We start from the raw sequence: 18,597 nt of genomic DNA on the forward strand, positions 1-18,597 counted from the left end.
GGAAAGTAAAACTAGAGAAAGGCAATGACTAGAGGGAGGGGAAAGGGAGCAAACCCATAACCTTGGTTTCTTTAGTGTAATAAATTAAGTGCCTGAGCTAACTACCTCACAGGATGGGGTGAGGGAACATTAGAAGGATTTGTCACCATCAAAGAAAAAAAAAGACAGAGGACTTTAGTAAAGAAACATCTTATCTTCTGTTGTTATGAGAAAGTATTGTCCTTACCTTGGGTTGAATTGTAAACTGGGCTAGCACATACCCAAGTAAGATTAATGGTATGGCTCCCTGAGCTAACTGGGTTGCTGGCATTGCAAGTATAGGAATTCTCAGTGTTCTTGGCTTGGATATGAAGCTGTACATGGGAATGTTTCCCTGGGGATTTAATTTGCTCTCTCCCTCTGTACCAGGTGTATGTCAAATTATCATTCCCCTGGACAAAGCAGGACAGGTTCACATGGCACAAAGTGTTATTCCATGACTCTTCAGTCACCTGGATCTTTGGATTCTGGACGGGATCTAAAAGCAAAAATAATTGGCCCAGGTGAAATAGGTGCTACAAGGCTGATAGAGAGACTAGAAAATATGTTCATAGGTACTCACCAAACACAGAAACCTGGAACGAGTTAGTATTAAAAACTTGTCCTGATTGACTGGTGATTTCCATGAAGTAGAGGCCACTGTCATTCTTCTGAGCTGGGTTAATGAATAAGGTCAAGTTCTCTGTTTTGACATCAACTCTGTTTTTAAATTGCTCAGCTTCAAATGTCACCTTTGAGTCATCTGTCCAACTCAATATCCTAAATTTTTCCTGAGTTGAAGACAGTTTCACAAACCAAATGAATTGTATACTCTCTGAATACTGCTGAATCCACACTGGTTGTAACTTGATATGACTTCCCATGATGACAGCTATGCTCATTATCTTCATATCAGAACCTGATGTTCCTAGGAGAGAAAAATCCAGAGAGTAGAGCTCATTGGCTTTGAGCTCAAAATCTGGTTGATTTTACCCAAAAGGAAATTACATTGGACAGATAACCCCCCAAAATGAAGGTCAATATGTATGTTCACAGAGCAGGCTCATTGCAGCATTAGGGTAGACTTCCTTCCCTTGCTTTCTCTTTTGTTCTCCCCCAAACAAATCTTATATACTAAATATCAGCTATGTGCCCAGCCTTGAAGAATGGTTCTGCCCCAGGAGTTTATGATCTAGAAGAAAAGAACACAGATCCAATGGGCAAACATTAGACAATTTCCCATTTTTCTGCTGTTATCAATATAGGTGGCATTTCTAAGCCTATGTTAAATGATGAGCCAGTCTGCCTAACTTCATTCTTACTGGAACTGCATGAAGCTCTTCTTTATCTAGGAGCAGAGCTCATGTTTATACAAGCTAAGAAAAAGTCATCCCTTTTTCAAACTTTTTAGTGTAGTTAATATATGGTTATGAGGAAAAAAGTATCTAAGGATTTTTCCCTATTCTGATACAAGGTGAATGACTTTTCTCTCAAGTCTCTTGCCCAGTTATCATATCATTGTCTTGGATCACTCTTCAATGTCCATTGCTTTTGCTCCTAGACATATACTGCTGAAGAAAGATGGAGAAAATGAGGCAACCATTCTGACTGGTCTCATGATCAAGCTGAGTCCCATGATCACACCACATTCTCAGCAGGAACAGCTGAAGGCTTTCAGCCCACTTCTTCATTTGAAAGTCTGCCTCCTCATTGTTCACCTGCCTGTCAGGGACACCTACTTTTCCAAAAGTATTTAAACACTTAATGATCTCTGTGGTGGGGTCTTTGGTTGTTGAGAGAGACCAATAATCATCAATTTAATGATTATTAGCTAGTCTAATTAATAAATTGATTATTAATTACTCAGAAACTCTGTCTCTCAGGATTTTAATTCATCACACTACCTTCTAGTCTCTTTACATCTGACTCCCCTCCACACAACTCTTCAATTCAACTACATTGGCTTCCTTGCTGTTCTTCACATCAACAATGCATCTCTTAACTCTCTAACTTTCCACTGGCTGTCACTCAGTTCTGGAACACTCTTCCTTCTCACTTCTCTCTCTTGACTTCTCTGGCTTTCTTTAAGACTTAGATCAAGTGCCAAGTTCTGCAGAAGGTCTTTCCCAGTAGTGAATGCCTTCCCTCTGAAATTACCCTCCATTAACAATTTATATACATTGTTATTTTCATGTCATCATATTTGAATTTCTCTGTATCCCTAGACGTTAGCACAGTGGCTGAATATCTCCTCTCTACTCAAATGACAACAATCCTACTTCAGGACCAAATCATGTTTCACTTGAATTATAGAAATAGCCATATAAGCAGCCTCTGTGCCTCATGGTTCCCACCCAACCCCTACTCTAACCCTGCTTCCGTGTAGTTATTTAATGAGGTTTTACAAAAGCACATTTCAGAACATGTCACTCTCCTGTCCAATTAGTTTCAGTGTCTCAATATTACCTCAAGGATCAAAGAAAAACTTGTCACTTAAGGCACTAAGCAACTTGGCTATCCGCTTAAACACTATTCCATCCAGGAAAACTGCCTTTCATCCAATTTCTCACACTGCGTACTTCATCTCCCACCTCCTTGATAGATCCATATGCCTGAAATGTACTTCATTTTTACCTCTACCTCAAAATTCCTACTCTCCTCTAAGGAAACTCAGCTTCACTGCCACCTTTTACAAGAAACCTTTTCTAATTCCCTCAGATTCTAGTATCTTCTCCCCCAAAAATTACTTCTCATTTGTTTTGCACATGTAGTAATACTTACAACAGATCCTTCCACAGGAAGTCAGACAGTCAAAAAGCACTTATTGCTGTTATTGGTGGTGGTCAGTTGTTTCAGTCACGTCCGTCTCTACATGACCTTCTTTGGGCTTTTCTTGGTAAAGCTCCTGGAGTGGTTTGCCATTTCTTTCTCCAGCTCATTTTACAGACGAGGAAACTGAGACCACCAAGCTGCCCACAAACATTTATTAAGTGATTACTGTATGTTAAGCACTGTGCAAAGAATGGAAACACAAAGAAAGGCAAAAACTTCAAGGAGTTTGCATTCTAATGGGAGAGATAACATGCAAATAAATAGATATGTGCAAGACACATAGTATATGGAAGGCAATATTAGGGGTAGGCTTCTGTCAGCTGGAGGGACCAGTAAAGGCCTCATATGAAAGGTGGCATTTGAACTGAGTCTTGAAGGAAGTCAGGGTTTCTAAGAGGCAGCAGAGGGCTAAGTGCATTAAAATTATTATCTCACTTGAACTTCACAACAACCCTGAGAGGTAGGTGTTATTATTGTCCTCATTTTAGAGTTAAGGAACCTGAGGAAGAAAAAAGTTTAATGACTTGCCCAGGATCATACAGCTAGTACAGATTTGAACTCAAGTCTTCTTGACTCCAGACTCAGTGATGTATCCAATGCACACAGTCAGAAACGTTGCTCTGTATTTCACAGCCAGGAAAGGTGAAGTCCAGGAAACAGAATCATGTTTAGAGATTCTGTTTAGGGCCAGTAAGTGAGTTGGTGACAATGCCAATGAGGCCCCCACTCCCAGCCCCATTCCACCCTGGTGTCTAGTCCACTTGGTTAGACTCTGCTTGGGGCAGGGATATCTCAGAAGCTACTGCAGTCTCATTACTGTAGTGAGGGGGCAGCTTTCCATGTGTGGTGGCTCTCTATTTCCCCACAGGGCCTCTCTGGTCCTAATCCACCCTTCTTGTAACTCCTTACCTTGGTTCTGAAGCATGACAAGGAAGATGAGGGGAGTGAAAGCTTTCCAAAGCATCTCTACAGAGTAGAGCTCACAGCCAGGGTTCCTCAGTCCCCCAGCTAAGACTTCCTTCCCTCAACAGCTCCCCCTCAATGTGGCTTACACTGTTTCTTATAGACAACAGGAGATAGGGGTATGCTGGGTGGGGGAAAGTACAGGCGGTCGCTGAAGTGCAGAGCCCTCTTATAATTAGTCCAGCCACAGTTTCCTCTGTGCTGTGGCTGATCTTTTGTGAGTTAATAAATTGTCAGGACTTAGTTGAGAAAACCTCAGCCCCTGAGCTCTGGCCACATATGCTTACAGGCTTCAGCCCAGCAAAGGCACACAGCTTGCTAGTTAGGTCCAGGCTCCTACATCTTCCAGCAGTGACAGTTTTGCCAAGAAGCATTTGTTAGGTGTTTACTATCAGCTCAGGACTCTGCTAAGAACTGGGGATACTAAGAAAGGCAAAAACAGATCCTTCCTTCAGAGAGCTTACATTCTAAGGGAGGACATAGCGGGTAAAACAAAAATAGCTGCATATGAAGTAATCTTAGAGGAAGAAGATCTGGTACCTGGAGGGATGAGGCAGGCCTCCTACAGGAGATGGTCTTTGGCCCTAGTCTGGAAGGAAACCAGGGATTCTAAGAGGCAGAAGTGAGGAAGAAGAGAGTATCCCAGGCTTGGAAGACAGCTAGAGTCCCTGGAACTGCAGTGAGCCAGGATAGTTGGCTCACAGAACAGGTGGAGGGCATGGAAGTTTGAGACAGGAAAGGGAGGAAGGGACCAAGGTTTTTAAATGTCACACGAAGTACTTAAAATAAAAACAGCTAACATTTAGGTAACACTTTAAGGTTTGCAAACACTTCACACATGTAGGGGACAGGGAACAGACTGCTCTATGAGTCCCATCCTTGGGTGAATCTTCCAGGTTCTCACCAGGTTTGGTGAGCCTGCTTCCAGAAGTGTATGGTGGAGGGACAGATGCCCCCTTTCACAAAATCTACAAGCATTTTCGGATACTCTTCTGTTAGCTTATGGCTATGGAAAACTTTTGGTGGTGGCTACCAAGCTGGAAGTGAATGTTCATGTAAGAGGCATGAACAGGTAAAATCTATCTCTGTGTTTTTGTCTCTCAGTCTTTGCCTCTCTCTGTCTCTGACTGTGTCTGTCTGTCTCTCTGTCTCTGACTGTGTATACCTCTCTATCTCTTTCTCTCTCTCTACTCTCACATGAGAAGAAAGGAGTACTGTGGACCTCCAGGTATGGAGAGCAGTAGTGTCAGCAGGAGTGGCTATCTCATCTTCCCACCTGCATAGGCCTCCATATGGCCACGAATGCATGGCCGCCACTGTTTCTTCTGTGTGAGTTGTGCTCATTCTTCCTAAATCTTAGGTGAACAAGTATTAGAGATGGAAGAGGATCGATTATAACTTTGTTAGCTTTGAGTGGCCACAAGTATCACCAGAGGTCATCATTTGGTCACAGAGCAAGGGGGAGAGAGATTCGTCTGTGCTAGCAGTTTTCTCAATATTTTCATCTTGGCAGGGAGGTGATAGATTACACATGAAGAATGAGATATACATTTTCAGATACAAATAATGTATGAGATTATTTTGTTTGACTATATTTATTTGTGACAATGGAGGGTTTTTATTTTAAAAGAGCTGAGGAGGAAGCTAGAAGGGTAGTGATAATATTATGGGGGGAGGGAAGAAACAAAAGAAACTAACACAAGAGAGTAGAAAGAAGTTGAGAAGGGGACACAGACGAAACAGGGAAATGTCAGCACTACATTGTTAAATTGAGTAAATACGCAGTTCTTATGACAATGAGGTCAAGACTAGGGAAGGAGGCAAAAGGAACCAGAGTTTCACAGATAGGGAGCATGAAAGAATAGGGAGCTTTGGAGGGAATGCCTTTGCTAGTCATAGTAAGGTCTACGATTCAGACATGGTGGCAAGTAGCTACAGTTAAATGTAGAAGTTGTTAGAGCTTAAGAAATCACAAAACTAGCATTTTAGAAAGTTCTAGGATATAAATCCTAAAACTTCTAGAGAGGATGTTAATCGTGAGTGTTGTTGTTCAATCATTTCAATCATGTCTGACTGTTTGTGACCCCATATGTGGTTTTCTTTCTTTTTCTTTTGTTTTTAGGCAATTGCGGTTAAGTGAGTTGCCCAGGGTCACACAGCTAGTAGGTGTCAAATGTTTGGTCTAAGGCCAGATTTGAACTCAGGTCCTCTTGACTACAGGGCCAGTGCTTTATCCACTGTGCCACCTAGCTGCCCCAAAAATCTGCTTTGTAACTCTATTTTTTTTTCTTTTGGGCAACTGGGGCTAAGTGACTTGCCCAGGGTCACACAGCTAGTAAGTGTCAAGTTTATGGTCTCTGGTCAGACTTGAATTCATGTCCTCCTGGTGTTCTATCCACTGTGCCACCTAGCTGCCCCCATCATATGAGGTTTTCTTGGCAAAGTTACTGCAGTGGTTTGCCATTTCCTTCTCCAGCTCATTTTACAGTTGAGAAACTGAGGCAAATGGGGTTCAGTGACTTGCCCAGGGTAACACAGCTAGTAAGTGTCTGAGACTGGATTTGAACTCAGGTCTTCCTGACTCTGGGCTCAGCCCTCTGTTCACTGTATCACCAACTCCTGAGTCATAAGTGTAGAGAAAGAATCCAAGCCAAGTTCAATTTGGAGCCATTGAAGAAGGTGAGAGGATGATCTGAAGATCAACAATGAGTTCAGGGTGTTATAATGAAGTTACACAAATTTGAAGGAAGAAATGATGTTGAGGGATAGCAGGAGAGGGAAAATGCAATTAAATTCAATAAATACTGTTTAAACATCTGCTGTGTGCAAGGTATTGGGCTAAACTCTGGGGATACAAAGACAAAAATGAAAACCAGTCTCTCACCTCAAAGAATGGACTGTGAACAGATACATTGATGTAAGGAACTCAGATATTTAGAGCCAGAAGGGACCTCAAAGGCTACCATTTCCAAATCAGGCTTACAATCTGGCCACCATCCTCATCTCCCCCAACTGGAACTTTGAACTCTGCCTCTAAACACACTCTGAGCTCTGATAGGTAAGCTTTCATCTCACCTTGCCTGGCACCAGACCTCCACATCCCTTCCCAGCAAAATGATAGCCTCCTATACCCACTGCTTTCCAGCTCTTCTTTATGTATTATACCTCCCCCCTCCCCTGCCCCCATTACCATTGGGGGCAGGGACTGTTTTGCAGCTGTATTTTCATCCAGTCCTTAGCACAGTATCTGACATGTAGTAAGTGCTTAATAGATGCTTTAACTATCCAGCCATAGTCATAGGATCATAGTACTATAGGTCTAAAGCTAGAAGGGACCTCTGAGGATATCTAATCCAATTCTCTCACTGGACAGATAAGGAAAAGAAGGCCCAGAGAGGTTAAGAGCCTTGTCAAAGGTCACACAGGAGCCAAGAGTCATGATTTAATGAGATTTATTATTCTCTCCAAATTCAACGCCCAGAGGAGTCATCTTATGTTGGTTCTTGGAGAGAAGGGAGGTTACCCATTCCTGAACCTGCAAATATCTAATTTCAGAATGACACAACAGTCATTTATAGAACAGGAGCACAGCAGCCTCTGTTATCTCCTGACTGTTACTACCACCAGTATGAGTTCCATAGCCATCCAGTCGAAAGCAGAGAAATCCCCACACTGCTTGGGATCCTCTTGTGGGAAGAATCCTCCTCCACCAATGCAGTGCTGCAAAGGAGAAAGATAGCAATGAAAGAACCGTGGGATTACTGTATTTAGTGAGAGAGTTTGTCAAAGGAAGGAAATGCATGGAATCCCTTGGTCTCATCACTATATATGGAACTTATGAAATGATCATCACATTCCTCAGAATGCTAGCTGTCCCCCTGCCTGTAGTGCCCACCCCTCTCTTCTTTTATTATATATAATGATTATCCTCAAGACCTGGTTCAAATGCTACCACTAATGGGAAGCCTTTCCCAACAACCCAAACCTTGGTGATTCTTTCAGCTAGTATGAGTTACACATCCACTTAATCCTTTTAATTACTCTCCCAGACACAGGAGAAGGCCCCTGGATTCTGGAATTATAAAATCATGGCTTGAATACTGGCTCTATTCCTTATTGTCTATGTGACTTCAGTTAAGTCAATTTCCCCTCTCTAGGCTTCAACTTCCTCCTCTGTAGAATGATTTGCATTAGACGTCTTATTTGGTGTTTAAGTTCAGAATAAAAATGAAATGACATGAAAATTATTTTTTAAATGAGCATATTGCCCTAGGTGATGTCAAAGATCACCATACATTCTAAATCTGTGAACTAAAAATTATCACGTACTCCCCTCCATTGTTACCATTTCCTCAAGTAGAATATAAGCACTTTGTAGATAATAATAATATTTTATCTTTGTATGGCTTAGTACCTTGCATATAGGCAACAGCAGAAGAGTGGACAAAAGGCTGGCCTTGGGGTTAGGGGTTCAGGTCCTGCCTCTGGCATATATTAGATGTGTTACCCTGGTCAGATGGTTTGTCCTTTCAGTATCCCCAGGTAATGCTCTCACACTACAGGCTGAAATAGGGGAGGTTGTTTTTATACCAGGAATTCCCACACAGATGAAATCATAAGTTTGGACAACAAATTTAAAAGACTTTACACAAAACTGATATTAAGTGGATACTAGCAGTTAATAATTTTGAGATGAAGTATTTAGAAAAAATTTCCCATGAAGCTTTATTTCCATCATCTGCCAAGTTTTAAAGAAAACTTGGGCATAGAGCTATGCAGTCTTCAAGTCTGATGCATTTGAAAGGAAAATGGTTCCTAAAAGCACTAGTCTCTTCAATAGTTCTTATCCTGTGCCTGGCTACCTCAAGATCACACACATGTATACTCTGTTTCTGGGCTGCCTCCAAACCCAGAGCCATGGATAGTTAGCAGACGCCCAGAAAGCTACATCACCAAGTCAGAAGTTATGGTTCTCAACTATGATTCATCAGGACCAAAGTGTGAGAGCCCCCTCTGAGATACAGAAGAGGACTTGGTGTCTCTCTCCTCCTTCCAAAATGAGGCATAGATGACAATAGGGTGTCTTAACTGTGTGGTTGAAGACTACATCTTGAGATTTTGACATCCTGTTATCACTCTGAGAAACGGAAAATCATTGTGTGAAGAGAAGCTAAAAGACATGCCACTGGACTGATGAACAGATCTGCCAGGATAGAGAGTTTACATCCTTACAATGAAAAGGTTAGGGGGAAGCCATGAGGAAACATTAAATATTGGAGTTGAAAGGGAGCTTAAAAGGTCCCTGAATTCTAGTTCCCACTTAATGCTGAAAACACATTCATAATCCTTCTGATAAGTTGTAGACCTGCTGATATACCTTGAGTGATGAGTGCTTCTTACTAAATGAGGCCAACTACTGTAGTGTAAGGTACTGTTCTTTTCTTATATGGACACTTTATTTGTCTAAAAGGTCAAAAATGGATATTCGTGTGAGAAAAGCAGGACCCGGGGGAAGGGGGGGATGTAGTGAATGTAGTGAAAGTACCTATTTAAAGACAGCTGAAGGGCAAGAGCACAGACTGATATAAGGAGGGCTGCAGTGTATTGTTTCTCAGTAGTTAATCTGAATATGGCTTATTTCAAGACTTTGCTTTTTTATTGCTGGAAAACGACAGCAGAGAACTGTTTTGAATAAGTGAATAATAATTATGTTTCATATCTGATAGAAATGTGAATTTTGACTTTTTTAATCATTAGGAAGATGTGAATCACTTCATACCAGGAAGCACATTGTTCTAAAGTAGGATAAACAAAAAACAAAAAGACTAAATAAATGCTAACTTTAAAGAAAACATTCAGTCAGAAGAAAAAAGGAGCCCAGAAACCAGAATAAGTGGGGAAGAGACTGAGACAGAGAAATACAACTAAAGTGAGATCTGAGAAAATAATTTAAAGTCTATACTGCAGATGTAAGGATAGGGTAGGGTGAGGTAGGGTGGAGAAGACATTCCTTGCTTCTAGGAACTGATTGGAGAAAAGCTGTAATGCTGAGAATAGATTGGAGGAAAGGTCAATCCATTCTGATTGGTAATGAACTATCTGTTCTTGTCTGCCTTGTTCTTTAGCACCATTTGCAGCCTGAGAGAGTGGAAATCTTTTATTTAGAGACTGTCTCATCTAAATCACCCTCTATTGCCTTCTCTGGCTGGAGAGGGGATAATTAGACCAGAAGACATGCTTGCATAGCTTTATAGACACTAGGTTTAAGGGAATTGCTTGTCCCCAAAAGAGTGGAATGATGCTGGTTCACTAAAAGTGCTTCACTCTTCCCATAGCCTAGGAATAGTATAGCAGGGATTTAGTGGAGAAGCCCAGTAGAGTGGTCCCACCCAGCATGTAACATGGAGCAAACTCTACCCTAAGGAGACCAAGGACATAAAAACCTGTGGTCCAGAGCTATGAGTTTTCCCAGGCACGTGGATTTATTTCCCTACTTATCTCTTGCTACTATATTTCTGAAGTTTGTGCTTACTCTCCTTCTCCCTCCTACCTGCCCCCTACACACACACACACACACACACACACACACACACACACACACACACACACACATACTTCCTGGCTCTGTGATTCTGCACAAGTCACTGCAACTTGCTGAGTCTTAGTTTCCTCATCAGTAAAGTGTGAATGCCGCCTACTACACAAGACCATCATGAAAGTTAAATGAGGCAATATGCCTAAAGCACTTTGTAAATCTTAAAACACTATAGAAATGTGAGCTTTTGTTATTGTTGCTGTTGTTAATCCCATTGGCTCAAGCCTTTTTCTCTGTATTTCTCTACCTCTGTGTCTGTTTCTGTCTATCCGTCTGTCCCTTCAATGGATTGAAAAGAGCTACAGTCTGTGTGAGGCTCTATTTGGGCCCCAGTAAGCTCACAGCTTCCTCAATTGCTCCTTTCCAAACCCTCTGATGGGCCCCAGAACTCACATGTTCAGTGTTACATCCAGTGACTCGCACTTCAGCACACAGAGCATTGGCTGTTCTTTTGTTATTGTATACCCGGAACTGGACAAAGCCTCCAACCAATTCAGCCGGTGAGGCACAAGAGAATTGGTCTGATCATTGTGAAAGACAAAAATTCAGAGATTAGCTTCAAAGGAGCAGCCCTGGAATTCCCTGAATGATGTACCTTAGAATCCAGACCATGGCTTAACAGTCTAACAGTTTAGAGCAAACCCATCTGGGAGCAGGGACTCATGCTTTACAACCACAGACATAGCCAGAAGGGACCAAGACCAGTTGAAGAGATCACCAGAGATTTCAACTAAGCCCTGGGCATCAGTGAAGTCCCCTTGCTTGTCTGAAGATTGAAGGGAAACTATGGCATTCCTTTTATGGGCATATCATAATTATAGGGCAAAGCTCAGAGGGATGAGGATAACAGGTAATACTGTTGTTTGGGGCTCAGATAACAAACACTCACTCTGGCCTTGTGAAGAGTAATATTTGGAAGTTTTTTCTGCATCACCAAAGTCATAGATGATGGGCACAGCTGGGCTATTGTCAGTCCAACACATACCAGTCCCATATTTCACTGAATACTTCTTCAGGAGACATAAAGTAACACTGTGATGACAGGTGGTGGGGGATCTTGTTGAGCCCACTTCCCAGGGATGCTCCCCACTCATCTGGCCCAAGGAACCCAGTTTACCTGATAAAGGCCAAACAGGTTCCCTCCCAGATGCTTGAAGAAGTTAATGAAGGTATGATATCTCAGCTATTCCACCGTTGCTGCAGGGGAGACTTGTTGGGCACATGCCAGATGGCCAGGTCCTTGGCCTGGATGTCATAGTAACCTGGGTTCTAGAGGACAACAGTTGTCTTGGCCCAACAGTGTCATAAGAACAATTCAACAAAGGTAGACTGAGGCATATTTTCTTTGAGCAAGATAACATTTTATTACTGATAGGGATGCTGGTTATTGTCTTTCATTCTCAAAGAGAACCAAAATGACATCACTATGTTAGAGTCAAGTTACAATGTATCTGACTATGGCTGATCAGACCAATATGAGCTTGGAACGCTCTACCATGAGTTAGGCACAAATAGTCCATGTGAACATCTGGGGTGGATTCTCTAAATCTGCACATCTCATGTTTCTTTTGAGCTACTTCAACTCTGCTGTGCTCACAGAGCACAGTACCTGCTCTGATTAGGGCATGTCATGCTGGGCAGTCCTGTGATAAGGTCTCCCATGTCACACAATCAATTCCAAAGTTCTTAAGAGAGACCTTGAGAGTGCCCTTCTGTCACTTCTTTTAACTATCATGTGAGCGCTTGTCCTGTGAGTTCTCCATAAAATAAAAAAAATAGGGATGCTACCTGCCAATAGAATGGGTAAATGTGTTTTCCTCAGTTGACCAAAAATGAAGACTTAACTCATTTTATAGGGCTAGAATAAAGAACAGAAAAGAGTAGGTGACATGATGGGGTTGAGGGTTACATGATTGGTTACACAGCTGAGGCATGGGGGACAATACGATTGGTTAGAAGTTGGGAATGTGGGGCTAGCAATAACACCCTCCTTTCCTCCTGTGACTAAGAAATGTTCATCATTTGAGTCTACCTGCAAGTTTAAAAGATGGTGGGCCAGACTTCTTTGGAAAGCAAACCAGACATCCTTGAAGGATAGCTTGGTGGAGTAAAAATTCCAGACCAGACTACCCGGGTCCACCCACATTTCCCAAGGATAGCAGAATTCCTTCTGGCAAGAGTAGAACAGTGAGTAGCAGGAGAATTGGATGTCTAAACTTAATTCATTACAGGACAGATGAAGTGCTGCGCGAAGTTCAGAGGCAAAGAACCACAATCTTGGGCAGTTACAGGACAAAATCAATCAACTGTAAATAGGATCAATAAAAAATGAAAAGGAATCAATTATATCTTCTCAATGGCCTTTCTGGAAGTCACATTAAGACTTGGACTGAAACTAAAGGCCCTTATTTATTAGACTGTGAGCTTTGGAGTCCCACTGATCATGTGTGCAACATAGCTCCAAAACACAGAATCACAGAGTTTGAAAGATAGGAGAGACCTCAACAGCCATCTTCTCTAATCCATACACAGAAGACTCACTACTGTAACATATCTAACAAGAGGTTGTCTGGCTTGATGACCTTCAATGAAGGGGAACTCACCACCCCTCAAGACAACCCATTCCACTTTTGAACAATTCTAATTGTTAGGAAGTGTATTTTTTCTGACATCCAACTTAAATTGACCACTTTTCACTTATCACCTACTGTTCCTGGTTCTTGCTGCTGGAGTCAAACCAAACACATCCAATCTCTTCTCCACTAAATAATTAGCTTAGTCCTATCAGGTGAAACTCCTCCCATAAATAATCAAAGGACCACAAACTCCAGGGGTAAGGACTCAGGACCCATCTGGAGGTAAATTGTACTCATTCAAACAAGAGGCATTTGGATTTCAGACAGAGAGGGTCTAGCAGGCACTGTGGGCATACCTTGTCGTCATCACTGGTAGCAGCTTCTGCAGATCCAAAGGTGGCATAATTGGCCCAGTTCCCATCACCCTCAGGGTAGTCTGCTCTGTTACCCTGCTGGCTGGACCAGCGATCCCCCTGGGTGCACTTTCCTTCCAAGTGATTCTCATGTACACTGGCCACCAGGGTCCAGCCGCCTTCCCCAGACCTCATGTCACAAAAGGTCTGGTAAATGTTCTCATTCCCAGTCTGAAGAAAATACAGGCCATCTGCAGAGGACAAAGCCACAGAGGCTCACTCAATGATAGCACAAGAGTAATCTTAGGGACATGAAAAGGCCTGAAAACTAGAGGAATCACCTTCCAGGATTCACCCAGACTTGGCCTTGGGACATTCTTTACTAGATAAACTCTTCTTTCCCTGAATCTGGGAGAGAGTTTCTGAGCTGAGGCTGAAGTAGGGCAATGATAAAAGATTTCCAACTGGAAATCTCTTATTTGAGACAATTTTCTGCATCATCATAACTCCCATTTGTATAGTGTTTATGAGTTTGCAAATAGCTTTCCTAAACACTACTCAGTGAGATGGATAATCCATATATTGTTATTCTCATTATTGTTATTATGTTATTTTCTTTATTTATATTATATATATATAGATATATATATATACTATTGTTATTATTATTCTCATTTAGATTTAGAGCCTGAGGCTCAGAGAAATTGTTACTACTATAGTCATACTAGCTGATTAGTGTCAAGACAAAGCTCTGAACTTACATTCTTTGGCTCTAAGTCTAGTATTTTTTTCACTATGTCACTCACGCTTTCTCTTGCCCACTCCTGTGGAAATCTACTAAGAATGGACTGAACAATATTAGTGATTTGCAGGATTGAACCAGCACTTGAGACCTTGTAAATGTAAAGTTCAGCATCACAGGGCTGGTATCTCAACTTCTTCCCACTCCACCTTATCCAGGATTCAGAAATTAGCTGTCTCAAATCTGAAATAGGCAATGGGGACTGTGCTGGTGAGAAACTCCTGCCATCACCCTCAGGACAGTTACAGTTCCTTGTCTCTCTAATAATCTCCATGAATACACATCACAATATTGAAATACTAGCCCTGAAAGTCAGAGACTCCTAAGGTATACTGACTCCCTACCTTCTGTTCCATTTGGGCCACTGACCCTGAAGCCTCTGTTCTCTAAGCTTGGTTCAAAGGACTCTGATCTGAAAGGCTCTATCCTGGAATGATGCTACTGAGTGGAACACAGGGCAGAGAAGAAATGGTGCCCCTCAGCTCTTTCCAATTTCATGACTCTAGAATAGCCAAGGGCAGCTAGGTGGCACAGTGGATAGAGTGCTGGTCTTGGATTCAGGAAAACGCATCTCCCTGAGTTTAAATCTGACCTCAGACACTAGCTGTGTGATCCTGGGCAAGTCACTTAACTCTGCCTCAGTTTCCTCATCTGTCAAATGAGCTGGAGAAGGAAATGGCAAACCCCTCCAGTATCTTTGCCAAGTAAACCCCAAGTGAGGTCACAAAGAGTTGGACATGACTGAAACTACTCAATAACAAGAGCAGTCAAAAAAAGGAAGACAAATGGGTAGGAGATTGTGCTAAGAAATAAATTGGAAATAGCATGAGGATGAAGCAGGTTTATTGCCTTCTGGCCTCTCTGGCTTCGTCTGCTGAAGTTCCACTAGGGCTTCAGTCTCCTGGACAAACATTTGGTTGCCACAGTTTTACTGAGATGGGCTAAAACGTGGTTCAGTTTGCACTGTTGAGGGCCCAGTCACCCAGGGACCATCACTCACCATCTGGCTCTGGACAGCTCTCTTTGATTTCCTTGCAGCTTTGAGGTATGGATCCAGAGGAAGAAGCACAGGCCTCTTGCAGGGTCACAGGGAGATCTGAGTCTCAAAAACATGCAGAGAATGCTTTTAGTTACTGATTGGTGCCAGTTCCCAACACAAAGCAGAGGATGCTGCTTTCATCTGTCCTTCTTGAGGAGATCAGGGATCACACCCATTTCTAACTTGCTTAGTATGACATCCAACCCCATGAAGCCTTAATAAATACGGGGTAGTGAGAAAAGCCATAATTCCTCTCTTATAAAATAGGTCACATGCAACCCTTTCCATAATTTTGGGCTGGTACCTCAACTTCCTCCCACTCCAACTTACCCAGAACTCAGAAATTATCTCAAATTTGAAATGGGCAGTGGGGACTGTGCTGATGAGAAACCCCTGTCATTACCCTCAAGATAGTTCCAGCTCTTTGTCTCTCTAATGATTTCCATGAGTACACGTGGGATGAAGAGGAGAATTTGCTAGCAGAAAATCTGACTTACCATCACTGTCCCCTTTGGTCACCAACGTCAGGAACAGCAATGTACAAAGCCAAATCATTTCTTTCTAAATACAAATATTTGTCACTGCAAAGAGACACCAGAGACCATTATCTCCCATGTCCCAAACCACTTCCTCAGGCTCTGACCCCAGGCTAGCAAGTCCTGAGCAATTAAAGTCCTAGCACCTTGGCCTCCTATACTGGCTCATACTACAGATGTGCTGATAAGTGTTTCACAGCCAGCTCTCAGGGAATATATATGTGTGTATCTGTGTGCGTCTCTGTGTATATACACATACTTAAAATTATGTCTAGCATATATAATATGATGTTTATACTATATATGCCAGACATACTTTTAAGTTTAATCTGAATTATTCACTTTTTCTTCAATACTTTCATAAGTCTAAACAATAAACAAAACAATAAATCAACTTCTTATTTATAGTGTTTATAGATTTCCAACATGCAAATGCTCAGACTGAAGATTTATCAACTGAAACCTAGTGTAAGTGTCTCCAGCATATCCCTGCTTGGACCCTCTGCCTTGGCCTTTCATTTACCCTGGGACTGAGCCAGATCTGAAACCTAGGCCTTCACCATCTGTGTCCTTCCAGTACCTCAGCCTAGATAACTATGTTCTTCTTAGCCAGTTCCCTCCTCACAGCTTCAGAGAGAAGTGGTTTTCTGCTTTTCCTTCTTCTGAGTGAGGTTTATCCTTTGTTGGGAGTGGAAAAACCAAGCCCTTTTATGGAGCTCTGCCCCAATATGTGCTGCTGCCTCACCCTTGGAAACTTGTCTATGATGAGAGTTAACTCCAGTTTTCCCAGAAATTACTGTGCGACATGTCTAGTCCCCTTTGGCAGGCATCTGTCCCCGAAGCTCCACTCTAGCAGAAAGTATGGTATTGTGGGGAAGCCAAAAATTGGCTGCCCTCAGGGTCTTCTTTTATGTTAAGTAGCATATGGTAGGTAGAGGAGACAGTAGATAAAGAGAGAAACTTCAAAAGATTTTCATAGAATTAAACCAATTAGAACTCAGAATGCAGCAGAATGAAGTCTCTCCAATGTTATCATACAATCTTTGATAACAGTGTGTGTTGATCTAACACCTTCCCTATGCGAATGCCAGCATGTACAAATACTGCAGTGGAAGAAAAATCAACCCTTTGTGGTTCACTCTTTACTTTGGCATCAATTTGTAAAGACTTTTATCTTCTACCCTATAACTTGTAGGGAATCTCCCACTATCCATTTTATAGCTGCAAGCAAGGCAGGACTACTTTGAGCTGCTCCTGAGACTTGTGTGGGAAGCTATCTCCCACCTGGCCGTGGGTGCTATGAGCAAATGGTCACCCTAGTCTTTTTCTGTTTATTCTTTACTGATCTTAGTTGAATGGGTGTTCTATGATAGAAGGACTCAGGCAACCTTGTGAGGTAAAGAGATTTGGAGGTCGCAACATAGGTTACACTGGTGACCAGAATCTGTAGCAGAGTCCACCACAGCCAGTAGCTATAGACACGGGAGCTGCGAAGAGGCTGAGCAATGCCCCTGAGATGCACAATCTTGCAAGCAAAGTCAGAAGAGATTTCAGGGAACCACATGAGCAGCCAAGTCCAGTAGCAGGTCAGCCTGGTGAAGAGCCAGTGAAGCAGCAAAGCAAGTTGCATGGCAGCAGATTGACCAATCACGCTGAAGTACTGTGCTCTACAAAGATTAAGCCCTAGCAGAAATATTCCTTGAGGAGCCAGCTCAGCTGAGTTCATCCATTACCCCTACCCCAACATTCATGAAGATTGAACAAAGGGAGAAAAAGACTTCCATGGAAACACCCTTTTTTTGTTTTGTTTTAACTTTAAATTTAATTTGTAATTATTATTTTTTGTTAATTTATTTTTAATTTTCAACATTCATTTCCTTTTTTATTAGTTTATTTTGATTTATCAACAATCACTTCCATAAGCTTTTGAGTTTTAAATTTTTCTCCCCCTCCCTCCCCAAGACAGTGAACAATCTAGTATAGGCTATACATATACATTCCTATTAAACGTATTTTCACATTAGTGAAGATGTAAATAAGAATTAGCACTAACAGGAGGAACCACAAAAAAGAGGAAACAAAACACAACAGAAGAAAAAAAATACGAAATAGTATGCTTCTATCTGCATGCAAATTCCATAGTTCTTTCTTTGGATATGGATAGCATTTTCCATCATGAAGCTTTGCAGATGTAGATCCTTGCATTGCTGAGAAGGGCTAGGTCTATCAATATTAGTCATCACACAATGTGGCTGTTACTGTGTACAATGTTCTCCTAGTTCTTCTCACTTCACTCAGCATCAGATCATACAAGTCTTTCCAGGTTTTTCTGAAGTCTGCCTGCTCATCAAGTCTTATAGCACAATAGTATTCCATTACACTCATATACCACAATTTGTGCAGCCATTCACCACTTGATAAGCATACTCTCAATTTCCAATTCTTTGCCACCACAAAAAGAGCTGCTATAAATATTTTGGTACATGTGGGTCTTTTTCCCATGTTTGTAATCTCTTAGGGATACAGCCATAGAAGTGCTATTGCTGGGTCAAAGGGTATGCACATTTTTATAGCCCTTTGGGCATAGTTCCAAACTGCTCTCCAGAATGGTTGGATCATTTCACAACTCCACCAACAATGCATTAGTGTTCCAATTTCCCCACGTCTTCTCCAACATTTATCATTTTTCTGTTTTGTCATGTTAGCCAATCTGATAGGTGTGATGTGGTACCTCAGAGTTGTTTTGCTTTGCATTTCTCTAATCGATAGTGATTTAGAGCATTTGGAAATACCCTTTTCCCACAGGTGTGCTTCATTATCATTTTTTAAATATATTTTTATTTCATTAAATATTTCCCAGTTACAATTTTTAAAAATTTTAAC

At 41.8% G+C, this 18,597-nt stretch overlaps 1 protein-coding gene and 1 pseudogene across 3 annotated transcripts in view; both read right to left on the reverse strand.

Annotated features, from left to right (window-relative positions):
- The window catches only part of CD244 (CD244 molecule), a 28,278-nt gene extending 24,279 nt beyond the window's left edge, over positions 1–3,999 (reverse strand). Inside the window, exons 1-4 of one of the 3 annotated variants that reach the window (XM_078156218.1) lie at positions 3,760–3,837; positions 2,800–2,987; positions 602–946; positions 227–517 (exon numbers count right to left, since the gene is read on the reverse strand). In XM_078156218.1, coding sequence (XP_078012344.1) covers positions 227–517; positions 602–929 — 619 coding nt within the window. In that variant the 5' untranslated portion in view covers positions 930–946; positions 2,800–2,987; positions 3,760–3,837. Of the gene's footprint in view, positions 1–226; positions 518–601; positions 947–2,799; positions 2,988–3,759 lie in introns of all 3 variants that reach the window. The other 2 variants (XM_078156217.1, XM_020980214.2) reach the window with 2 other exon arrangements.
- Positions 4,000–7,381: 3,382 nt separating this feature from the next.
- Positions 7,382–15,793, reverse strand: LOC110203754 (intelectin-1-like; annotated as a pseudogene).
- Between the last annotated feature and the right edge of the window lie 2,804 nt (positions 15,794–18,597).

Source organism: Phascolarctos cinereus, unplaced genomic scaffold (assembly GCF_003287225.1).
Source record: "Phascolarctos cinereus isolate Bilbo 61053 unplaced genomic scaffold, phaCin_HiC Scaffold_5;HRSCAF=322, whole genome shotgun sequence".
NCBI lineage: Eukaryota > Metazoa > Chordata > Mammalia > Diprotodontia > Phascolarctidae > Phascolarctos > Phascolarctos cinereus.